Source organism: Boleophthalmus pectinirostris, unplaced genomic scaffold (genome assembly GCF_026225935.1).
Source record: "Boleophthalmus pectinirostris isolate CB_2022bp ecotype Guang Dong unplaced genomic scaffold, ASM2622593v1 HiC_scaffold_13, whole genome shotgun sequence".
Classification (NCBI taxonomy): Eukaryota; Metazoa; Chordata; class Actinopteri; order Gobiiformes; family Gobiidae; genus Boleophthalmus; species Boleophthalmus pectinirostris.
The window spans coordinates 23586671-23614340 of NW_026571036.1; the positions used below are offsets into that span (position 1 = coordinate 23586671).

Here is a 27670-nt window from a genome sequence, read left to right on the forward strand (position 1 = left end):
GTGCTCATTTGATTACATTTGAAATATGGACCTTTGAAATTTTGGGAACTTGAAATTTTAGGAATTTGAAATTTTGGGAACTAGTTCAGGCCGTCATCCTTCACACTGTACTCAAATGTTCATCTAATTAGAACCACAGTGTTGCAAATCTTACAACTGCTAAGATGTTTTATATGAGAAGAAACAAACTTTCACTTGTACATTTGGAAAGAAAAGAAAAAAAAATGACAAAGAAAAAAGAAAAAGATTTGGTTCTTTTAAAAAATGTGATTCGATTCACGTTAAGGAGCTGTTCAAAAGAGCCGGCTCTTTCACAAACGTCACATCACGACTAAAAACATGTAAAGCAAATATCTTGTGCTCATTTGATTACATTTGAAATATGGACTTTTGAAATTTTGGGAACTTGCAATTTTGGGGTCTCAGTCAGGCCATATACCTTCCACTGTATTCACAAATGTCCTCTAATTAGAACCACAATTTTGCAAATCTTACAACTGCTAAGATGTCTTACATGAGAAGACACAAACTTTCACTTGTTCATTTGTAAAGAAAAGAAAAAATGACAAAGAAAAAGATTCAGTTCTTTTATAAGTGAGAGCTGATTCATGTTAAGGAGCCATCACATTTCACAAACATCACATCACTAAAAAAAAAAAGACTAAAAACATGTATTTCAAAATCCTGGTGCTCATTTGATTCAATTTGAAATATATTCTATTATATTATGATATTTGAAATATGGACCTTTGAAATTTTGTGAACTTGAAATTTCAGAGGCTCGTTCAGGCCGTCATCCTTCACACTGAACTGAAGCTCGACCTCTAATTAGAACCACAGTTTTACAAAACTTACAACTGCTAAGATGTTTTATATGAGAAGACACAAACTTTCACTTGTTCATTTGTAAAGAAAAGGAAAAAAATGACAAAGAAGATTATTTGGTTCTTTTAAAAAATGTGATTCGATTCACATTCAGGAACTGTCAGAAGAGCCGGCTCTTTCACAAACGTCACATCACGACTAAAAACATGTAAAGCAAAAATCTAGATTCAATTGAAATATGGACCTTTGACATTTTGGGAACTTGAAATTCTGGGGTCTTGTTCAGGCCATCATACCTTTCACCTTTAGAATTAGACTCACAATTTTGCAAAACGTACAACTGCGATATCTGTGTCATATTTATGTGTCATGTATGAGAAAACACAGACTTTCAAAAGAAAAGAAAAGAAAACCAAAATTTGTGCTTTTTTACAGAATCTTACCTAAATATCTTGTGAGAATTGGTTTTCCTTCAGTGCACATACATGTGTTATAACTAGACTTGAATCATATGCTGACTTTGGTACAATATTTAAACTATAACCTTTTTATTTAAACATTAAATCTATAGAGAATGTGTTTTTTGTTAATATATCCCATCATTGTCACTTCATCTACCGTCACAGTAGAGATAATGCAAATTGAAACCTGTTTTTGTCCTTATATATAATTTATTAAAGCTGCATTGTGTAACTTTTCCACCTTTTTTTTCTTTAGGGAGATTATCATAGTTATTGCTTTGCTTGGTATGTTCCACAGTATGGCATTAAAAGTGTTCAGCCTTCGTTTGTTTTATTGTCCTGATCTGTACCTTGTCCTGCTTGTCTCCATGGAGATAGATCAGTTTAATGCCATACTGTGAAACATTCCAGGCTGAGCAGTTAACGTGGAGACCAGTGTGTGAAGAAAAGTTACACAGTGCACCTTTAAATGATAAGTCTATCCAGATAAACAATGCATGAAATTAGAGAAAAGCTTGTCCAGGTGCCCCTATTTTTTGAAAGAATACGTTTCAGTTTTCCCCAGAAATCTTTGCAGCTTCTTGTGTGTGTGTCTCTCTCTCTCTCTTTTTTTTTTTTTATCCGGACACATTTTCATAGCGGTACATGCTGGTAGCATTAAGAAAATCCTGAAGAAGAGGTTGTGTCCATGAGGGATTTATGTAGAGCTGTGGGAGAAGGAGAAGAAGGGAGGGAGGGAGGGATGGAGAGAGGGAGGAGGAGGGAGAGCAAGAATGTAATGGTTATTAATGACCGTGTCTGATCTGTGAAGAATGAGAGTTAGTCTTTTAACAGGACCCCAGGTTTTGGCTTTATAGATTTTCTGTCTACGGAGAATACAGCATTTTCACCTGCTGCTGGGCTATTGAAAAGTACATGTCTGACTTTTGTATTTTTGCAAAGATTTATAACTTAAAAAAAGAAATAAACAAAGAAAAAAAAAGGTAAAAGCAGATTCATATGGTAAATGATTAGCAATGAACACAACAAATTTAAATTCCCACAAAATTTGATTCAACGCACGTAGGACAAAAATGAAGGCTCGTCCTGCTTTCTTCTTTTCTTTTTTTGTTTTTTAAATTTATGCAAAAAACTAAAAATAAATAATAATAATTAAAATTTTAATGTAAATAAGAAAATATGACATGTTTCCACAACTCTTTCAGCTTATTTTTTTTAAATTCCCCAAAATATTTGATTTGTGAAGCACTAAAGACTAAACTGGGGGCTCATCCTGTTTTCTTTTCTTTTTTTTTTTTTTTTGCTTTTTAGAATTATGTAAAAACTAAGAATACATTATAATAATTAAAATTATAATGTAAATGAAAAAATATGAGGTGTTTCCACAACTTTTTTAGCTTGTTTTTAAAAATTCTCCAAAATATGTGATTGAGAAGCTATAATGGGGGCTGGTCCAGTTCCATCGTATCATTACAAGCTCCTCGGTTTTTACTTGATTATATGTTTACGGTTTGATTACAGATTTGATCGATTTTCTGTCTGTATACAGAGTAGTGGCTTTCACCTGCGCGTGCTCGTATGCAGACATCTTTTTTGTGGTGTTTTTTTCTCTGCGCTGATGTAAAAGGCTGATATGTGCGAGGAGGAGCTGGTGGCCCTGGACTGAGTGTGGCTCAGTCCCACGTGGTGAAGGCAGCAGCCGAGGAGCAGACCTGACAGCTCTGCACCGCCCAGGACCTCACCGGAAACACTACACACAACTGCATCCTGGTCGCACACACACACACACACACACACACAGAGACACACAAATGCACAGAGACACGCGCGCTCACATACACACATGCAGAGACACACATACATACACACAGAAACACACACAAGAGAGACACACGCACTAACGCACACATGCATAGATATACACACACATATGCACACACACATAAGGCAAACACACACATACACACACAGAGACACGCACACTTGCACAGACATAGATGCACACACAAACACATAGACCTCCCCTCACACACACACACACACACACACACACACACACACACACACACACACACACACATAGACATATACACATACACACACAGTGACAAAAGCAAGCAAACACACCTATGCACACAGGCACACACAATACACGCACATGTGTCCAGACATAGACAAACATACACACACACAGGCACATATACACACAGATACACATACGCACACAGACACACACACACACACACACACACACACACACACACACACACACATACATACAGACACACAGATATAGATTCACATGCACAGACGTACAGATACCCACAGACACACACACAGACCCAGACCCACATACACGGCCCCCCCCCACACACACACACACATATATTGGCATGTGTCGGGTCCCGCCCACACAGATCCCCGCAGTGATAAGGGCCGCGCAGGTGTCGTCTTGTGTCTTGACAGAAGTGGGCTGTTTTATGTCTCATGAATGTAACTGGAGCTTTGATTAAGAAACAGAAGAACGCAAAGGTGAAAAACACAAGACTGTGTGACCGGACCAGGGTTCAAACACACACACGCCTGTTGGACAGATAAACTTTGGTGCTTGGACCTCAGGTAGAGATGATCACAATGTAAAAAGATCACTGATGATAGCTTTGTTGTGGATATGATCTCATAGTGGTGGTGTTAGGAGGAGATGGAGAGGCTGGGGTGACTCGTGATTTTGCTGCAGCAGTGAAAATGCTGCAATATGACTGAAGAGAGAGAGAGTGCTTGATAAAGAGATAAATAGAAGAGAATTTGGGAACTTTGGTGGCTTTCAGACCATTATACCTTAACACAACATTCACATTTTTCCTCTAATTTGCAATTGTAACTAAACAAATCAATTGCTGAAGTGTCATCCAGTATATGAGAAGAAAACGACTTGTACATTTGTAAAGACGAGAAAACACAAAACATGCTTTTATAGGACTTTCCCTAAACAACTTAATTACATTTTCTTCAGTGGATATGCAAATGCAATGGTGTTGTCACAATGTCACAACATTTCAAACTCAATTTTGATACTGAAGTATCGACCCAATAGTGATTTTCATACCCACATGATCATTTTAAAAGATAACAGATCAAACAATAGTGTTTGTTTAATGTTTTGTCTTACACTAGTTCTGATGTAACTCAAAATGAAATTGTTCAGGAAAGCTCAAATTTGAACTAGTTCTGTGACTTTTTAAAATATAGTATCCATTAGAGATACACCGATATATCAAGTCGATATTTGGACTTTTTTTGCCATCAGCTTTAAAAACAGCTTCATAAAGAATACACACACAATTTTATTTGACTCTTCAGAGCTGAAAGGGCACTGCTGAAATGTTCTGTGGTAAATTAAAATGACAGAATTAGGGAAAAATAATTAAAATCTGTCCCACATATTGGCCCAAAAATATCGGCAGAGTTCATCAGCCATTGGTTCTCTGGATTCTAACCATCTGCATCGGCACAGGTCATGAAAAAACCCCAAAACATATCGGTCAATCTCTAGTATCGACAAGTATCTGATTTTTGATTTGACTAGTATCTGATTTTCAAATACTCTAGACAAACTTACTCAAGACAAACAAACTTTATGAATAAAGTAACGTTGAACCTTGAATTCAGGTGTTTTTATAAAGCAGTACAAAACTCTCTCTCTTGTCCGGTGTCACACATCTCAAACTTTATAATGAATCCATTTTCTTCTCCTCTCCAGCAGAAGCCAATCATGATCCAGGGGCAGGATCACCTTCTCCGTCGGCAGAATCCTCCACCCCGAGCCCGCGCAGGACGGGCCCCGGCGAGCACGACCTGCTGACCTGCGGCCAGTGCCAGACCAACTTCCCTCTGGGGGACATCCTGGTTTTCATCGAACACAAGCGGCGGTTATGCAGGGGGCTCCGGAGTCCGTCGGGGTCCTTCTCCAAACCGGGCGAAGCTGGCGCCACCAACGGGCTGCCCATCTCCCCCCGCACCCGTCACCTGGAGCTGGGCAGGGGGCCGGTGGAGGTGGGGGTCCAGGTGTCACCGGGCGGAGACGACGAAGAAGAGAAGAGACTGACACCCGCCAAAGGAATCTGCCCCAAACAGGAGAGAGGAGGTACGGTCCTGTCACGTTTAAAAGTTTATATTTCACTACAGTTTCTCTGATCTGTGTTCTAATGTCATCACAAACACATCTGGAGTTGTGTTTTGTTTCATTCACATCTTTAACACACAAACCCTGTAGAATTTCTTCCCTGAAACTGAAAATACTTTGTTGCACCTTGTGATGTCATGTGGTAACACAGGGACCCCACACACTTTCACTAGAATCATTTGGATCATTTCAGCTGAAGAATTGCCTCTACAGAACTAAAGGAGATGTTCACTTGAAAACTACCACTGCATGACATCACAAGGTGGAACAGAGCGTTTTGAGCTTTGGACATGTAGACAGACTAATAATAAAATGTTACTCAAACATGTGAATGAAACAAAACACAACTCCAGCTCTGTTTTTGAGGAGGCAATGAAGTTATAACATGACTTTTTCATATTAACGTTTGCACATGTATTAGTTTAACAAAGAAATATTGTTGCTAAAAAGCTAAAAGTAATTGCTTCTCAAAAAAAAAAAAAATAAAAAAAATAAATAATGATATATATATGTGTTATATAACATACCGCATGTATCACCATAATATCGAATAGTGAGTCGTGTATATCGAGTATTGTATCGAATCATGAGGGACCCTGTGATCCCATCCAGAGTTACTTATAGTTTTAGCTTCACCTTTTGAAGCACGAAAATGTTCCTGTGAACTTTGTCAAATCCTGGTAACAATTTTTTTTTTTTTTGGTACCTTTTGAAAATAGACCTGTTCTAACTCAACTCTTGCCTTAGCGCTGTAGTGTAGAGCAGGTTAAAGGGCCCATATTACATCATTTTCTGATCTATGTTCTAATGTTTCCTCATCACAAACACACCTGGACTTGTGTTTTTTTTCATTCACATGTTTAACACACAAACCTGCACATTTAGGCTGAACTATGTCATTGTCATAATATGGAATCATGAGCTGTGTATCCAGTGGCGGAGTTAGCAGTTTGGGGGCCCTAGGTGAACTTGAGTTAGGGGCCTTCATTATAATTCACAGATTTTCTCTTTTGTTATGTTTTTCCTTTTATTTATTTATTGTGCACTAGGGTGGATTGGAAACTTGTCTTATAAGTTTGGTTGCCTAATAGATACCAGAACTGAAACTAGTTTTATTTTCTGCTAGTACAATTACATTTTTGTTTACAGCCTTTACAGATGATTATTTTTCTTATGATTATTGTTTAAAAGTAAAATTACTCTCATTTAATGTCATATTGAGAGAAAATCTAATTGTTCTGAGGCTTCAGCCATTAACGGCAGTGAGGGCAGTTGGTTGGGGGCCCCTCCAGGTTTGGGGGCCCTAGGCAGCCGCCTGCTTTTGCCTAATGGTAGCACCGCCTCTGTGTATATCGAGTATTGTATCGAATCATGAGCGACCCTGTGATTTTCAGCCAGAGTTACTTATAGTTTGAGCTTCACCTCTTCACCTGTTCCTGTGAAGGCTGTTCATGATCCTGGTCCCATTTTTTATTTATTTTTTGGTACCTTTTGAAAACAAACCTGTTCTAATTCAGCCCTTACCTTAACTCTGTAGCGTAGAGGAGGTTAAAGGGCCCATATTACTCCATTTTATGTCATTTCCTCATCACAAACAGACCTGCAGTTGTGTTTTGTTTCATTCACATGTTTAACACACAAACCTGCACATTTACACTGAGTTCTTCTCTAAAACTGAAAAAAACTCATCCATCTTATATCTTCTATATGTTTCTGATGAGGTAACAACATTAAACATGACTTAAAGCTCACAAGAGTCAGTTTTGTTTAATATAGGACCTTTAAAGAACTGATTTTTCCTCTTTTTTATTTTGACACTGGCCTTGAGGAGGGATTACTGTAGCCTGCTGTGATTTCATTAGACCTAAAGTGTGTCTATTCACCTATATTCTGAGTAACACACCGCACACTCCTTCATCTGAAACCGACTGTGCGAAGGCGAAGAGGGAGGCGACAGAGGACCGCCCCCAGTGGTGTGTCTATGCGACTGCACGTGACATGTCTTTGTAAAGAGATCCTGCAGCATCTTATAAAAAAAAGCAAAAGCAGGCTAAGAAAGCTGATTATAATGTGTGTGTGTGAGGAGAAGAGGATTAATACGAAGCAACGAAAGTTCAAAGTTATCACCGGAGACAGTCGCCATAGCGCCCGAAGCAGGAAGTGAGGGCAGGCGGGATTACACCAGATCTGGCAGGCTCAGAGTGTGTCCTGGGTCACGATCAGGGTATTGGACTCTTATAAACTCCGTAGGCTGCGGTTGTGGGAGTGGATTAGGAATTAGCACAACTGGTCACTACAGAGAGAGTCGTATGGGCGATAAAAGAGGGGACGGCGTGTGTGGAGTCTTATCTGTTTTGGAATTTGAAGGAAGTAAAGGATGAAAAATGGGGGCGCGTTCAGTCATGTGTAGTGATAGAACGTAACGGAGTAAAAGTAGAAAACATTGTAGGCATTTGTACTTTACTTTAGTGTATTTAAAGTGGTTTCTTTTTACATCTGTACTTTCTACTCCTCTACATTTTAAAACAGGACTGAAAAGTAGTAGAAAAATATTTTTATCATAGTTTGAGACCTGCTGAAAAGGCTGGAGGTTTATTTTTAACATGTTCATAGTTTGAACAAACAAAAATATGCAAAAAATTTAAAATGGGGACAAAATTTGAAGCTTTATTAGACCTCAAATTCTGTGCAAACAACTGGTCACTACAGAGAGAGTCGTATGGGTGATAAAAGAGGAGACGGCGTGTGTGGAGTCTTATCTGTTTCGGAATTTGAAGGAAGTAAAGGATGGAAGGATAAAAAATGGGGGCGCGTTCAGTCATGTGTAGTGATGGAACGTAACGGAGTAAACATTATAGGCATTTGTACTTTACTTGAGTGCATTTAAAGTGGTTTCTTTTTTACTTTTCCTTCACTACATTTGAGAGCAGGAATCTGTACTTTCTACTCCACTACATTTTAAAACAGACTAAAAAGTGAAAGTAGTTTTTATTGTAGTCTGAGACCTGCTGAAGAGGTTGAGCTTTTATTTTTTAACATGTTCGTAGTTTGAGCAAACAAAAATACGCAAAAAATAAAAACAGGGACAAAATTTGAAGCTTTATTAGACCTCAAAATCTGTGCAAAACACTTCTACTTTTTACTCTTTACTTATACTTTAATACTTTTACTTAAATAGATTTTTTCGTGTGATACTTTTTTGCTCCAGTATCTGTACTTTTACTTCAGTAACAAATAGGAATGGTCCAAGATTTCGTACCACAAGATCTCCTGAAACAAAATTGCTACAAGATCGTGCACAAATGAGAAAAAAAGATCTTGTGAGATTTTTTTCCCAAGTGTTTACATTTGGATTGGACAAAAAATGTTGGTGAGTTACATCTTAAACAGTTTCAAAAAACAGTACTAGGATGCAAACAAAACTATGAAATGAAAACCAAATTGTGAGGCCAAAATTGGAAATGACGTTAAAATCTCGTCTTGTCTCGTTCTCGTGGACCCAATCTCATATCTTAGTTCATGGAAATTTTGTCTCGTCACACCCATAGGAACAAACTGTAGAACTTCTTCCACCACTGGTAAATTTGGAAGTTTCTATTTTTGGGCACATTTTTGTCGACCGTCAAATACAATATTTATTCATGTTTTCAAATAATGACAGATAGTATTTCCTAGTTTTTTTACACTTAATTTTTGTAATCTAATTTTGTCATTATGCATTTTTATTTGAAGTGAAGTTTATGTCGTGTTATTTGGGTTTGACTCTTGGTTTGACTCTTGACTTTGTTCAATAATGACTTTGAATAATGAAATATTTCTTAAATATGTGTAAAAATATTTCTTACCACACTTAAACTAACAATAATGATAACATATATATATATATATCTGGTTAAAACTTTAATATAATCTAGTACATGTAAAATGGTCACAAGTAGATGTAATAGTAATAGTAGTAGTAGTAGTAGTAGTAGTAGTAGTAGTAGTAGATGGGCATACTGTACTTTCATACTTTTTTGTGCTCTTATTTTCTGGCTAGTTTTCAATAATATTTACATAACCAGCTCTGAATCATGTGCTTTCTTGTAGCGAAATATGCATAACTTAACATCAGTAACCAAATACACACCTGAACATTTGTTAAAAAGGTCTAATTTGGAACCATACAGTGATTTTAGCTCATCTACGTTACATTTATTCAAACTTTTTGTCATATATTTTAAAAATTTTCAGCTATTTTTTCTAGTTTTGGGTGACAAAAATAGGGCTTGTCTGTATATGACGGCCCACAAACTACTATTTTGGATCATTTCTATATGTGTTTTTTATTTTTGATCTAAGTTATAATGTAGTTTCCTCATCACAAACCTCACTGCAAAAAAACCCCTCCAAAAAACAAAAAACTAAACAAAACAAAATCTTGCTAAAATCAGATGATTTGAATTAAAGTTTTGATCATGTTTTGAGTAAATTTCACTTGACAAGTTAAATGATTTGCCAGTGGAAATAGACTTTTTGTACTTAAATATGAAAATACTTCTCACTACACTACAACTTTTTGCTCTTAAAATAAGTATTATTAAGAAATTAGAATTAGGTTAAGAATAAATGAAGAAAGACACATTTATTTCATCGGTAGATCATTTGAATTGTCAAGTTGAATCGACTCAAACAAAGTCAAATGTTCTTAATTTAAGTCATTTTCATTTAGTTGGATACTGTTTTTTTTTTCCAGTGCTGGAGTTTCATTCACATGTTTAACACACAAACCCTGCACATTTAGGCTGAGTTCTTCTCTCAAACAGAAAACACTCTGTTCCATCTTATGATGTCATGTGGTAATACAGGAAGTGCTCCACTGTGTTTCTAAACTCCATATCCCGTTTGGATCATTACAGATCTGGAATTGCTCGTCAGTGTGATTAAAATGTGATTCAAATGTGATTAAAGCTGTCTCATAATTAGCACGTATAGAAAGGTCCTGTATGTGGTGGAAGTTTAGTGCGAGCTTGGTTGGACTGGTCCCATCAGCACAGATTGCTCCGGTCCATTTCAGACACAGTGTACTAAAACAAGCTGACGTGTAAATATTTTGATAGGACTCATTTGTTTTACTTTGAAAGAATATCTCGTGGTATGATTTGTGATTTGTCGTCGCCGTGAGACAGAGCCACACATGTGTTCGGCTCTGGTGTGTGGCGAGCAGCTGTGTGTGGCCACCAACGTTCGCAGAGAATCAAAGAGATGAGACACGATTTGAGACGCACTGTTGGACGTCAAAGCAGATTATAGGAAATGAAAACGCAATGCAGTGTTTTTATCATTCAACTCTGTGACACTGAGCTTAAAGGTGCACTGTGGAACTTTTTGGCTGGAGGTGTCATTGCTCTGTTCAAAATGTTCCACAGTGTGACGTTAAACAGCTCACTGCTTTTCTGTCTTATCATTTAAAGTTTAAAGTTTTTAATTTAAAGCTGTGCTGTGTAACATTTTAGTTGAGGATTCGTCACCTGCTTGTTTCTATGGATACGTCATTCACTAACAGCTCTACTTTACATTTATCTAATTACAGGTGGTTTAACAGCTCAAAAATATCTCGAAAAACAGACATTGTGACTGTGAGCGGGGTCGCCACTCCACAGATCTGACCTGTGACTTGGTCTGGTTTGATCTCCATTAATGTCATAGTGTGGAACATTCCAGACAAAGCAATAACATGTCCATGGAGAAAATTGAAAGGCATATGACGGAACCTCCACCAGAAAAAGTTACACAATGCACCTTTAAGTACACATCAGTTTGGTCTATAAATGAATCAGTCAAACTAAAAAACTAAATCTTAAAACTTAAAATATGTAAACTAGACACAATTTGACATTTCCTGAGTATTTTTAGGTAATATAAGGTTCACTTTATTGTCTCCGTAAGAAAATTTGTGGTTTTGAAATCTTGTGTGTAAAATCTCTCAGTCGTCCAGGAAGAATCCAGGGCAAAAAGAGAAATTAAATTTGTCAACTGGACAAAATGTTATTTTGGTTGAATATGTTTCACAGCTCATCCAAGCTGCTTCTTCAGTTTGGAACTGAAGAAGTTTCACAGCTACAAAACATATTTTGAACAAAATAAACTTTTGTCCAGTTGACAAATTTAATTTCTCCTTTTGCCAGGTTTTGAAATTTTGTTCTTAGCTTGAAACATGTTCAAATTTATGTATTGTGACAAGAAGAGAATTTTTCTTTTTACATCTTACTTTAATATGTCATGAAAGAGAATAACTGTGTAAAAACATTTTTAAAGAAAAATATACAAAGGAGCTTGCTCATATTTGCAATTTTCCCCTGGAATAGTTTTACATGAACATTTTTTATTTCTCAGTCACCCTGAAAGCTGCACTGTGTCACTTTTCTGGTGGAGGGTCTGTCAGATGCTTTTCTCCATGGAGATGTTATTGCTTTGTCTGGAATGTTCCACACTATGGCATTAAACCTTTTTATCTCCATGGAGATCAAACCAGACCAAGTTACAGGTCAGATCTGTGGAGAGGCGACCCCGCTCACAGTCACAATGTCTGTTTTTCTAGGTATTTTTGAGCTGTAAAACCACCTGTCACTGAAGAAATGTAAAGTAGAACTGTTTAATGTCACACTGTGGAACATTCTGTTTAATGCCACCCTGTATTTCTGAGCAGCAGACAGACACGTAATGCTGGTTGTTTATGTTTAAAGTCATACCAGGGAATGTTCCAGGCACAGCAGCGTCACAGAGCAAGGACGTATCTGCAGAAACAAACAGGTGACGGACCCTCCACCAGAAAAGTTACACAGTGCACCTTTAAAGAAGCAATGATCAGCGTCTTTAGTCTGGTTTAGTGTTGCAGGTGGTCAGGGGAGGAGAATATGTGCAAAAGAGTGAAGAGGGAAGACTGTTATCATGAAGAGAAAAGCCCTCAGAGCGGACACTGAGGAGGACCGTTTTACCACTCAAAGCATTCTCCAATTTTAAGAGAAATGAGATGACATTATTAGTCCTAATTAAGTCCAATAAGATGCAGCACACACACACGCACACACACACACACACACACACACACACCACTCTTCAGTACGGAAATGAGAAGTGCGTGTGGTGTAGTGTTGTGACCGATTTAAATTTAGTTTTAGTTTTTTTTACGATTCTTATGAGAAAAAACAACACAATTTCACAATTTTTCTCCATTATTGATAAAATAATTTAACTTCACTCACACGTAGCATAACATTAGCATTAGCATTAGCATTAGCATAGTGCCAATAACTTAGACTTAGACAAACTTTATTGATCCACAAAAGAAATGATTTGGACACAGTGGCTCACACATCACAATAAAGAGTAAACATGTAAATAGTAATAATAAATTCAAAATAAATAGCAAAACTAGCAAGAGGCTGGTGTCAAATAAGAAGTAATTATATAAATGTAAAGGTACAAGTAACATTTAAATATAAAAATAGTTATACAAATATACTTCAGCTACATACAAGAGGTCATTAAGGTGTTTATCTTAATTAGCCTTAATAAAGCATGAATGAAGGCTTAATTAATAATGAATAGATAGTTTATTGAGAATGATCCCATCTTAAAGTTACATTCAGTGATCACTTTTAAATCTGGTTTCACACAGGTTTTTATTGTTCTGTACACAGTTGTTATTGTTCTTTATGCAGTATTTTTTCATTTTTAAGATTATATTGTGAGATTGTGGGAATAATATCACGACTGTTGATTACCCGGATCATTTTGACACCACTAGTCATGTCCGTACGTACAGTAGTGACTCCTCCTCGATATCTCCTTTCATTTCTCTTACACCTTGTGTTTTTTCACTTCCAGTTTGACCCCATTGTCTTGATAACAACTCATTTCTGTTACCATCTTGAAGTATTGAAACAAACTGTACCATTGTGATTGACAGCAACAAAAAAAAAAAAAAAAAAAAAAAAAAAGAAAAAAGATTTACTACAGTATGGCCATTATTGCAATACATATACAATATAACATCTCCAAAGTTCATTGGGCTATTTAAATATCCTTAATTGTAAATCTTGTTTAATTTTGATTACATCTTGTGTTTTTTCACTTCCTGTTAGGCCTCATTATCTGTAATTTAATCTTGATATCTATTCATTTCTGTTATCATTTCGGAAATATTGAAACAACAATGTTTGTATAGAAACTTTGAGTGTCCAAAAAAAGCCCTGTATTAGTCATATGTAACATTATTAGTATTATTCAAAAATGGCATTAACAATTTCTACAAAACTTCACTAGAAAACAGCCATTATTGCAGTACTTTTCCAGTAAAGTTCTGTTTAGATGAGATAGGCCTTAACCATCTCCTTAACCTGACCCCTCGTCCAAATCTTATTTAATTTCTGTTATCATCACCTTCATCCAATTTTTGTGTCCATAAATTTGACTTATATACAAAAATGTATATTTCTATTGACAATTTCCTTTACTACAGTACAGCCATTATTGCAGTACAGTTTCAACATGTCTGAAGTGCACTGGGTTGTTTCCACACCTCCTCATCTTGAGCTTGTTTCATTTCTATTTAAACTAAACTGTTCGGTGACTTTTGATTAACAACTTTAATTGATTTAAAAAAAAAAAAAAAAAAAAAGAGAGAGAAAAAATCCATAAAAAAAAAAAATAAATAAATAAAAATAAAAATCCATCAATTATCTTGTGCTTATTCAGGACCAAAAAAAAAAAAAAAAAGACAAAAAAAAATAAATAAAAAAAATCCACTAACAATTTACTTTACTATGATACAGGCATTTTTGCAATACATTTATTAGTTTCATTGGTCTGTTTGGATAAAATTACCCCTCATCTATATCTGTCATTTATCTGGTTCCATTTTTCTGTCCATAACTTTTGATTAAGAGCCTGGACAGTAATGGCAATTTCCTTCACTGTAATATGTCCGTTATGGCAAAACATTTTCAATACAACATCCTTAATTGCTCATCTCTGTAAACAATTAACTGTCATTTTTTCTGTCCATAAGTTTGGAATAGCTGTAACATACAACTTACAAAATGAAATAAAATCTGTTTCCTTTACTACAGTATGGACATATTGCAACACCTTTTCTTTGTAACTATCTCGTGTAAGTTGCCTCTTGTGTTTTATCACTCCCAGTCTGGTTCCATTTTTGATTAACAACTTGAATCAAATTTTTACATTGACAACTTACGTAACTACAGTACAGATGTTATTGCAATACATTTCCAATATAACGTCTCTAAAGTTCGTTGGGCTCTCCGGACAACCTTGACTCCTCCATATATATTTATATATCTATATTTATAGCTTGTTTCATTTTTGTTACCATCTTGTCAGCTTTAATTGATACATAATTCATGAAAAAGATTTAAAATGGCAATATACTTACTATAATTTTGCCATTATTGCTATATGTTTTCAACATAACATGTGTAAAGTTCTGTTTAGATAACCTTAACTCATCATAACCTCAACCCCTCGTCTATATCTTGTTTAATTTCTGTTACCTCTTGTGTTTTATCACTTAATTTCTGACCCCACTGTTGTGTCCAAAACTTTTGATTAACAACTTGAATCACATTTTTACATTGAGAACTTATGTAACTGCAGTACAGACGTTATTGCAATACATTTCCAATATCACATCTCTAAAGTTCACTGGGCTCTCTGGACAACGACGAACGTCCAAAAATATCTATATCTATATAACTATATATCTATTTATATATCTATATTTATATATCTATATTTATAGCTTGTTTCATTTCTGTTACCTTCTTGTCAGCTTTAATTGATAAATAATTTATTAAAAAAGGCAGATAAAATGGAAATTTACTTACTATAATATGGCCATTATATTTTCAACATAACATGTGTAAAGTTCTATTTAGATAACCTCAACGCCTCGTCTTTATCTTGTTTAATTTGTGTTACGTCTTGTGTTTTATCACTCTCAGTCTGGTTCCATTTTTGTGTCCAGAACTTTTGATGAACAGCTTGGATCGTAATGGCCATTTCCTTTACAATAATACGTCCATTATTGAAGTACATTTTCAATACATCATCCTCAACTCCTCATCCATGTAAACAACTAAATTGTACTTTTTAAACTTTTGATTAGTTGTAACTGATACAAAATGAAATAAAGTCCATTTCCTTTACTACAATGCATCCAGGTTGCATCACATTTTCATTGTAACTATCTCTAAAGTTCATTGGCGTGTTTAACCCCTCTTCTAGATGTTGTTTAATTTCTGTTACCTCTTGTGTTTTATCACTTCCTGTCTGGCTCCATTGTCTGTCAGGCTGCACGCTAAAGCTGCAAACACACTTGCAAGCCCAGCACAATCCTCCCCAAAAGAAGCACCAGCACCTCCTCCTCCTCCCTCAAACTCACACTGCGCGAAGCCACGATGAAAAATGGCCCTTCTGCGCCCCGTATTTTTCCCCCTTTTTTTTCTTTTTTTTCAAACCTGACTTTGTGCTGCTGATGTGTGCACTCTGGCTGTTTACGCGCCGCCTCTTTCGCAGTATGTTAATGCGCTCGGGCTGCGTATGAATGTGTGGATGAGCTCGCGTGAAGAATGATCCGTGTCGTGGGGCCGGGCTGGGAGGTTGTCGCTATGGGAGATTGTTGCCGTGGTAAAGAGACCCTGGCCTCGCTCTGAACCCCCGGCACACTCCACCCACGGGCGGCGGGCGATGGCGGGTGATGGCGGGTGATGGGGTTTCTTCGGAGCACGCTGAGGTTGTGACTAGGTTAAGGTGATGTCTTGTATTGTGTTTGTGAAATCACAGATCAGAATTGTCATATATTTTCAAGTTTTTCAGCTATTTTTTTCTAGTTTTGGGTGACAAAAATAGCTTGTCTGTATATGAGGGCCTACAAACTACTATTTTGGATCATTTCTATATGTTTTTTAATTTTTTGTATTTTCAAATATTTTCTGATCTAAGTTATAATGTAGTTTCCTCATCACAAACATACGGTACCTTACTGCAAAAAAAATAAATAAATAAAAATAAACAAAATCTAGCTAAGATCAGATTATTTGAATTAAAGTTTTATCATGTTTTGAGTAAATTTCACTTGACAAGTAAAATGATTTACCAGTGGAACAAGACTTTTTGTACTTAAAATATGAAAATATTTCTCACTACACTACAACCTTTTGCTCTTAAAATAAGTATTATTAAGAAATTAGAATTAAGTTAAGAATAATTAAAGAATAAATGAAGAAAGACACATTTATTTCATCGGTTCATTTGACTTGTCAAGTTGAATCGACTCAAACAAAGTCAAATGTTCTTAATTTAAGTTTTTTTTTTGTTTTTTTTTTTTCCGGTGCTGGAGTTGTGTTTTGTTTCATTCACATGTTTAACACACAAACCCTGCACATTTAGATTGAGTTCTTCTCTCAAACAGAAAACACTCTGTTCCATCTTATGATGTCATGTGGTAATACAGGAAGTGCTCCACTGTGTTTCTAAACTTCATATCCCGTTTGGATCATCACTGATCTGGAATTGCTTTTTAAATTCACTTTGATTGTCTTAAAATCTTTTGGTGTGTGATTGGTCATGTGTGCATTGTATCACCATGGGAACTACAGACTAACATTCTGCCGTAGAGATCCATGTAGAACACACACTCTAAAGCATCAATAGGACGCAGGTCACATCACGTCAGATTAGAACTTTTACACCCACAACTAATTCTGTCTCTCCTCATTCTTCTTCTCCTCTTCCTCTCTGTCTCTTCTGCTCTCTCTTCTCTGTCTTTACTCTGTCTGTCTCTCTCCCTCACTCCCCTCCTCTCTCCTTATTCTCTCACTCTCTCCTTTCTGTCTCTCTCTCTCCCTCCCTCTCCTCTCTCCTTACCCTTCTCCCTATCTCCTCCTCCCTCTCTCACCCCCTTCTCTTTCTGTACTGCTCTCCCTCTCTCTGCCTCTCCCCTTACTCTACTCCCTTTCTCTACCCTTCCTCTTTCTTTACTGTTCTCCCTTTCTCCCCTCTTCTCTTTACTCTTCTCCCTCCCTCTCTTTCCCCCTCCTCTCCCCTAACTCTTCTCTCTCTCTCCCCTTCTCTTCCTCTCCGTCCACTCTCCTTCCTCACTCTCCTCCTCCTTGCTTCTTTCTGTGGCTTTCTCCTCACTCTTCTCTCTCCCCCTCTCTCAGCTGGACTCCACTTACGTCCTGTCTGTGATACTAAGACTTTTTCACTGACATAAAATGGAGCTTTTCATCATCAAAGTCTTTAGAACCAGACCTTGACTTTGTACAAACGCACAACTCCACGACTCCACGACGCTTCTGACACCCACAGTCACTCGTCACTTACACTTACATTTGATTGTACGCATTATTATTCTATCTTTCATTTACGTTTGCATTGGATCAGAGAGAGTTACAGGTCAGATCTGTGGAGAGGCGAGCCCGCTCACAGTCAGAATGTCTGTTTCTATTTATTGTTGAGCTCTAAAACCACCTGTATTTGAACAAATGTAAAGTAGAGCTGTTTAATGTCGTGTTCAGAAGGTGATGGACCCTCCAACAGAAAAGTTACACAGTGCACCTTTAAGATCACAATCTCTTGGTGTAATTCAGCCTAATGTGAAGAGCCAAATTGTTATTTTATTTGTTTTATAGGCCTTCTTCTTCAGTTCTTCAAGTGGCAATAACCATACACTTGAGATAATGATGCTCCTTCACTCTGACTGTTGTTGCTAATGAGGGAGGAGGTGGTATGTGCCATGTGTCCACACTGCACCACCAAAAACACGCAACAAATACTCCCACTTTGTTTAGATTCTATTTTATCAACATATTTAATGTTTAGATTACACTCAGTAAGAACAAGAGTATCAAAAACATAAAACCAGCATAAAAAAACTGAATATTAGAACACTCACCATAGTATTACTTGGTGTTGGATTGGAAACTATTGACCAATACTGAATGTGCATTGTGTAACTGTTTGGTGGAGGGTCCATCACCTTCTTCTTTCTATGGAGATGTCATTGCTTTGCCTAGAATGTTCCACAGTGTGACATTAAACAGCTCTACGTTACATGTATTGAATTACAGGTGGTTTTATAGCTCAAAAATAACAAAAAACAGATTTGTGACAGTGAGTGTGATCGCCTCTCCACAGATCTGACCTGTAACCTGGTCTGGTTTGGTCTCCATGAAGATAGAAAGGTTTAATGCCATACTGTGAAACATTCCAGACAAAATAATTACGTCTCCTTGAAGAAAAGCATTTGACGCACCCAGAACGAAACTGTACAGTAGTCCCTTTGTACCACCGGGTTGGTGGCACAAATACTTGAATACTGTTGTTGTGTCCTTGGGCAAGACACTTAAACCCCCTCTCCCCCAGTGTCTGCGTACACCGGTGTATGAATGTGTGTGTGAACGGGTGAGTGGTTCCTCGATGTAAAGCTCTTTGTGCGAAAGAGGAAAGGCGCCTTACAATAATGCGACATGTTACATTTTTTACTCATTTACTCATTCAACCCTGTGTGACTCAAAACTTACTGTAGTACAGACACAGAATTAGAAATGTCTTATACTGAACGCTAACTAGATTTTGTAATTATCGTGACAGGCCTGCATGCTTAGATTTGAGTTTATCTGCACATCGTTCATGATTCGATCAGTTAAAGTGGAGCAAAGAGAATGACACAAACATAAATGTATTTATAATGAAAGAGTTTCTGTGCATTTTTATACCACACACATATTGGTATCGATATTGGAATATTTGCTGTAGTATTACTTGGTATCAGATTGAAAACTATCCATCAGTCATGGGGCGACAGTATCTTGGTTGGTAGATCGTTTGTCCACTGATGTGAAAGTTGGTGGTTCGACATAAACCTCATTGTTTGAGCGGTCAGATCCACAGACCCACAGGTTGACGACGCGGTTCCAGCTCCCACAGATGAATGCTGTCTTTGTGTCCTTGGGCAAGACACTTACCCCACTCCGCCCCCCAGTGTCTGTGTGGTTCCTTAATGTAAAGCTCTTTGAGTGCCGTGAAAGTGGAAAAACACTGTATTAAAATGTGACCATTTACCATTTACCACATCAGTGAAGTCAATATTTATTCTTTATTTCAGGCACAAACATCATTCGGTCCATAGATAATAAGAAAAACTGAATACAAAAAAATAGACAAGGCATCCGAACGAGTCCATAAAGGTCATTAAAAAGTGTGGAGTTCCTGTGGCCAGTGCTTCCTCAGAGCTCTGAATGAACTTCACCTCATTCAAACATCATTAAAGTGGAATCTGAAGACCAGCAAGACAATTTACAAGTGATTTAGAAATATATTATATATTTTTTTGTTCTTAAAAATACCACGAACATACCAGCATTTCAGTTAGTAGCTTTTGGACTTTCTTTCTTTTCTGTAACTCACATTGCTTGAGTTTTTGTCCACTGAAGGTTGGCGGTGCGATTCTGGCTCGTTGTGTTCTTCAACAAGACATTTAACCGTCCTCACCTCACGACCAGTGTCTGTGTATGTTCATGTCTGAATGTGTGTGAGTGGTTCCTAGATGTAAAATGCTTTAAGAGTCTTGAAAATTGAAAAGTTCTAATGTTTCTTCATCACAAACAGACCTGGAGTTGTGTTTTGTTTCATTCACACATGTTTAACACACAAACCTGCACATTTAGGCTGAGTTCCTCTCTAAAAATTGAAAACACTCAATACAGGAAGTGCTCCACTGTGTTTTTAAACTCCATACACCTTCGCTAGAATCATTTGGATACTTTCAGAATTGGAATTGTCAATCTCTACTGAAGTAAAAGTTAAAAAAAAGGTAGCTGTTAACTTGTAAACTACCACTTCATGACATCACAAGCTGGAACAAAGCATTCCACTGTGTAAAAATGTGACCATATACCAGGGCAAAGTGCAATTAAAACCCTTTTCAAACGTGGCTGTAAACAAACTCATAATGATCCTCTGCAATCGGATCTCATCGAAAGTTAAATGAGAAAAATCTTGGTGGATCTTTGGAGCAGAGATGGTCCACACCCTTGAACTTGTCCAAACTGGGCCTTTGACATTATAGCTGCTCCTTCACATGCTTCTCAAGTGCTAACCTGTAACCCGAGCCCACTGTCCTGCTCCATATCTGCAGGCGTCTCCGATCAGAACCCAGATTAACGCTGAATCTTACGCACTTGTGCTACTTTCAATCATCATTTATTGGTGGAGCGGAGCAGGACTTGTCTTTCCTGTTCCAGACCGTGACAGTTGTGGCCTTGGGCTTGTTCAGCTTCAGGGTCATTAGCAGTGGAGCATGTTTGAAATATAATACTCGACAATGTAACTTCAATTATCAGGATTGTCAGCGTGTCAATTCTTTTTTGGTTATAATGATGATTCATTCCTAATTATAGCCTCTAATTGTGAGTGACGTGTATGGCATTTTATTTGCACTTTTAATTATATAATAAATGAGAGCATATGTTGTTTTCCAAATTAAAAGAATAGACAAAACTGAAAAAACTGGTCATTATTTTGACATTGTATTGTTTAGGGATGCAACAATATCAGATATTGGTGGATCAGATATCAGTTTGAAGATACTGGTGTAATCTTGGTGTTACTGGTGGAATAAGAAGACTTCCTGGTCAGTGTTGGTCCAAAATACCTGACTCGTATTGTTGAACCTGTATTTTTTTCAAAGCTCTTTTGTAATGACTTTTAAAGATAATTAACAGTTACAAAACACATTCAGGTCAACTCAGATGATTTTCTCTATGGAGATGTTGTTGATTTGTCTGGAATGTTTCACAGTGTGGCATTAAACCTTTTTATCTTTTTATTTTATGGAGACCAAACCAGACCAAGATACAGGTCAGATCTATGGAGAGGCGACCCCACTCACTGTCACAATGTCTGTTTTTCTAGGTAGTTTTAAGCACCTGTAACTGAATAAATGTAAAGTAGAGCTGTTTAATGACACACTGTGGAACATTCCAGGCAGACTGGAAAAGTTACACAGTGCATCTTTAATGTTTACTCAGTTTGTGTTCAAAGAAAATGAATCATATTTTCAGTCTCTCACTGGTATCGGTTGATAATCAGGTATCAAATCAGTATCAAAACAGAAAAAAGATGAATTTATGCATCTCTAATATTTTTAAATACTCAGCTTTAAAGATTAACTTTGTAACTTTTCTGGCAACATGCAACACATGTCAAACCTCCATGGAGATGTTACCTCTTTGTCTGACATGTTACGCAGTATGACTCTGAATAGTTGTAAAAAGGAAGCAAAGAAAGAAAGAAAAAAATACTTTGTCACCTGGTTGTCTCCATGGAGATAGAAGTTTAATGCCATACTGTGGAACACAATCTGAAATACTCTGTAAAACTAACATAGCATTATTATACTGTAAAAAAAATAAAATGAAACATGTAATTACTTGCATTAAGAAAATGTTCATTTGATTTGAGTTAATTTTACATTTGGAACCAGTTTGAGCAAGAATTAAAAAACTTAAAATATGAAAACACATCTTATTACATCAAAGAAAAACAACTCTGTACCTAAAATAAGAAACTAAAACTTTTGTTGTTTAAGTCAAGAAACGAAAGAAAATAAATACTAATCAAATCTACACAAATCAAATTAATTGTTTTAATTTGAGTAATATAAAAAGTCCTTTATTCTGTATTAGCACATGCAGGACGGACTGGGACAAAAACACAGCCCTGGACTTTTACCCCACAATAAACCCACCATGGATTAGCAGACCGGACTTTTCCACAACGCACAGATTCTCAGTCCGCCCATGACCACATGACATCACAAGGTGGAACAGAGCGTTTTCAGTTTGAGAGAAGAACTCAGTGTAAATGTGCAGGTTTGTGTGTTAAATATGTGAATGAAACAAAACACAACTGCAGGTCTGTTTGTGATGAGGAAACCACAAAATAACATCATATACACCCTTTAAACTTACCAAGATATAACATTTTGCAGTGTCAATATACAAAATTACTACTAACTACTACTACTACTACTACTACTACTACTACTACTACTACTAGTTAATTTATACATTTATTTGTGTGTTTTAGTCTTTGGTTCTTGTGTATATTGTTTGCTGGTACTACTACTATTACTACTACTACTACTTTTTTGAGATCCTAGCCCAGAGTAACCCAGTGACTACTACTACTACTACTACTACTACTAGTACTAATACTACTACTACTACTACTAAACCCTCTGTGTAAATGATTTGTTACAATATTACTACAGCTGCTATCGCCACTACTTCTACTATTACTACTACTACGAATACTACTACTTCTATTGAGATCCTAGCCCAGAGTAATCCTGTGACTACTACTACCACAACAACTACTACTACTAATAAACCATTTGTGTAAATTATTTGTTACAATACTCCTACAACTGCTACCACTACTACGACTGTTACTACTACTGCTACTACTTTTTTGAGATCCTAGCCCAGAGTAACCCAGTGACTACTACTACTACTACTACTACTGCTACTACTAAACCATCTGTGTAAATGACTTTTTACAATACTACAGCTGCTACCACCACTACTACTACTGCTGTTACTATTACTACAACAATTACTGCTACTACTACTACCACTACTACTTTTGAGATCCTAGCCCAGAGTAACTACTACTACTACTACTACTACTACTATACCATCTGTGTAAATTATTTTTTACAATACTACCACAGCTGCTACCACTACTACTACTACTGTTACTACTACTACTACAACAGCTACTACTACTTTTGGGGTCCTAGGTCAGAGTAGTAGCTGTTACTACTACTACTACAACAGCTACTACTACTACTACTTTTGGGGTCGTAGGTCAGAGTAGTCCAGTCTCCACTTCTACTACTATTACTACTACATTTTGCAGTGTAGTTATAGAAAATATAGCAAATCTAAAACTAAAAGTCCCTTCACAAAACAAAATTGTACTTAACTGTGTGTATTTTGTCGTGAGTATGTATTGCAGTATCCTTATGTATTCTCAATGTCAAATAATACTTTCGATCTAATTCATAATCACATCAGAACTCCGCAGCTAATCCGTCACCTTTCTACCATCAAGGTGTCTGTCCCCCTCCTCCCTCCATCCCCCCATCCCTCCCTCCTCCCTCTCTTATTTTCCCTCACGTTTTTTTTTTTTTTTTTTCACCCCACCACCCCATGCTCCTTTAATCACCTGGCTTGCTCTCATTTCCATATTAAATAGGCTTTAATCATGAAAAGCAATCAGGCTTTTGCATATTCATACCTTCTTTTGCCCCTCTCCCCCTCTCCCCCTCTCCTCCTCTCCTCTTCTCCTCTTCTCTCATGCGTTCGCTGTTTCGCTTCACTGCCAAGCATCCAGTAAGTAATCAGTAAGCAGCCTGTGTAATGCCATAGCCCCGGTACCGGCGCGTGAAAATACACACTGTTCCAAATAACTTCACATACAACTTATCTGCAGTACGAGGAAGCGACGGAGAGGAGGGACGAGAGGAGAGAAAGAACACACCGAGAGAGGAAGAGGAGAGGAAGAGAGGGGAGAGAGAGGGAGAGGAGATAAAAAATAAAGATGGTTAGCCTGATCCCTGATTTGAGCTGTGAATATTTGTACAGGAGCTGAAGGAAAAGTGCATTTGCATAATTACTTTGTAGTTTTGCATTAATTACATTTGCATATGAAAATGCGTTAATTACTCCTGATGATTTTTTTTAAAACTTGCCTCATTTGATGTCCAAGCTCTGGGGTTGTGATTAGAGGTTAGAGCGTGCTGGGTGGAGGTGTGCATGTGTTTGGAAAGGACGCATTTCAAATGCTCCTTCATTTACTCTCCTTTACTGTTTTTTTTTTCATTTATACATCCATTTATTTGTTTATTTGTGTTTGACACTTTGATTGTGTACATTGTTTGCTGGTACTACTACTACTACTACTACTACTACTACTACAACTACTGCTACTACTACTGCTACTACTACTGCTACTGCTACTGCTACTGCTACTATTACAACAACAACTAACACTAAAACATTTGGTTACATTACTACTACTGCTACTACCAACACTACTTTTGTTATGACTACTACTACTACTACTACTACTACTACTACTACTGCTGCTGCTGCTGCTGCTACTGCTACTACTACTGCTACTACAACTGCTACTAATTTTACTTAACATTTCTAGATCTATTTATGTGTTCATGTGTGTGTTCATGTGTGTGTTTATTTGTGCGTTTGTGTCCTTGGCTCTTGTGTACATTGTTTTGTTTGCAGTATAATTTCTGGAATGCACTTTGAGAATTCTTTTTAAGACATACTTTACTGGAATTTTCCTCTATTAATTGTGCAAAGGTAAAAATGTAAGGTTACAGGTGATTATTATTATTCATATTACTATTATTATGACTAAATCCAATTATAGCATTTTTATCTTTCTAAACAGGAATGTGAGAGTGAAAAAGTCACAGTTCAACAGTAAAAATACCAAAGTCAGTCAGAAACCTGCTCTTATGTTCATCCGAGCTGGAGATTATATTTGTCAAATGTATAAATAATCAGACAGTAATTGACACTAAACTAGTGTCATTTACGTTTTAATAGGATTAATAGGATCTAATATAGGATTTTATTCAAAGTTCACATTTTAAATTTGAAATCAACTGTCATTACAAATCTCTCATGTATTTCAAAACTTGCAGAAGACGAGATAGAAACGAGATTTTAACATAATTCCTGGTATATACATTCCACAATTCAGTCTCCAATTTTGGGCTCACAATTTTGTTATTTATTTCATTTCATAGTTTTAGTTCCATTCTAGTACTGCTTTTTGGAACCAACATGTGACCCTTTTTTTTTTTGTTTTTGTCTGGTCTCACGAGATTTTGTGACACGAGATCTTGTACCATCCCTAATTAAAGCCCATTTTAGAGATTTTTTTGTTTAATATGTTGTTTACATAGAAAATTATTTGTAAAATCTTTGCAAAAAATATTGTGACTATTCAAGCTGTAATGCTGATTTAATTATGAGACAGTTTTTCAGTCTAAACTCACCTGCATAAAGCTGCAGACCTGAATGGAGCTACATTTTTAAACAGGCCTTTTCGAATTTGTGTTTATTTTTTCATATATATTTTTGTCATGAAGCTGTAGGGTTTTCAAAAGTACTGAAAATCAGATACTAAAGCCAATATTCAAACTGGATAGACTCAAATAATCTTTCTTTTTTTAATTTTGTATTTGCAAACTACATACATTACAACAAATAGGAACCAAACAACATACAAGATACAAGACAGACATGACGACCGAAAATTTCATACAAATAAGGACAAAGGTGATGGGTTGGTGACAGTGTGAACCTTATATGTGTGTGCGCGTATGTGTTTGTGTGTGCGTGGGTGTACGTGTGTGTCGAATAATCTTTCTCTGTATCAGAAAAAAAAAGTATAAGAACACACAGAGCAGTGTACGTCTATGGACACTTTGGAACTATGGTACTGTGATTTAAAACTGCACAGTGTCACTTTTCTGGTGGAGGGTTCATCAAACACTTTTCTCCATGGAGATGTTATTGCTTTGTCTGGAATGTCTCACAGTGTGACATTAAACCTTTCTATCTTCATGGATACCAAACCAGACCAAGTTCCAGGTCAGATCTGTGGAGCGGCGACCCCGCTCACAGTCACAATGTCTGTTTTTTTGAGCTATAAAACCATTTTAATGGAAGAAGATCTGTTTAATGAAATTGTGAATATGCCACTTTTCTGTCATAATCCAAAAAATACAAATTAATAGTGCTTAATTACAATTATTTCATCACGTAGATTGGACTTAACCAGAGCAAAGGATCATGGTATATGTAGTTCAGTCATAATTATAAAGCTGATGGAAAGAAAAAGACTGACAGTATTATTGTGAGACTTTTGATGATACAATATCACAGTATATATTTTGATTATTGTTACATCCCTAATAGACAGCAATACATATGATCACATGAAACAGATGACAGTTATACTAAAGGTGCGCTTGTCTCCATGGAGATGTTATTTCTTTGCCTTGAGTGTTCCACAGTAGAGCGTTAAACATCTGTGAACATCTCCTTTGCATTTGTTCAACTGCAGATGTTTATAACCCAAATATACTTAATGCACCACAAATTCTTACGACGTGCAGGCTCGCCTCTCCACAGATCTGACCATGAACCTGTCTCCATTATGATGACCTACTTTATTTGTACCTGCACAGTGGAATAGTCATTGTGAAACAGTGGTACCTCCACCTTTAAAGATGACTAAAACTAGTTACCGCAGTTGCACGGTGATATGACGGATGCTCTTCCTGTCTCAACTCGACACCCATGTATTTTGACTGGAGCAGACAGTTTGGTGTCTTGCCCTGAGACACAACAACAGCAACTGCAGTGACTGAATGAACCACCAGTGTAGCTCCAACCACTATACAATGTTCTGAATGGTTTTTAGCATCTTTAGCACTACTCTGTTGATGTATTTATTTATTTTTTTTTACAACATAAACAAGTGTAAAATAAAAAAAAAAGTCAGCTAGATTGGCGTTGAGCTTGTGTGAGGAAATGTGCAGTCTGGTGTGATCCGGTGGTGGTCAGGTGCACGGAGCTGAATGCAATGCTCTGATTGGCTACTGTAAGTGTGTTATTCAAACTCTGGTCTGTTTCTGTGTGTGTGAGTGTGTGTGTGAGTGTGTGTGTGCGTAGTGTGTGTGTGCGTGTGTGTGTGTTGTGTGTGTGACCACATTTACAAAAAGCCACAACTCTCATCTCCTGCTACAACACAACACCATTCATTCATTTGATCTGCATAGGCAAAATACTGGCTACAATACTACTGCGACTACTACGACTACTACGACTACTACTACTACTGCGACTACTACGACTACTACTACTACTACTACGACTGCTGCTGCTGCTGCTGCTGCTACTACTACTACTACTACTACTACTACTACTACTAAACCATTTGTGCAAATATCTGGTTACAATACCATCACCACCATTACCACTACTGCTTAAAAAAAAAAAAAAAAAAAAAAATATAAATATATAATAAT

At 36.8% G+C, this 27670-nt stretch overlaps 1 protein-coding gene across 1 annotated transcript in view; it reads left to right on the forward strand.

Annotated features, from left to right (window-relative positions):
• The window catches only part of LOC110161283 (B-cell lymphoma/leukemia 11B-like), a 73258-nt gene that overhangs the window by 7420 nt on the left and 38168 nt on the right, over positions 1–27670 (forward strand). Inside the window, 1 exon segment of the mRNA XM_020926012.2 lies at positions 5047–5430. Coding sequence (XP_020781671.2) covers positions 5047–5430 — 384 coding nt within the window.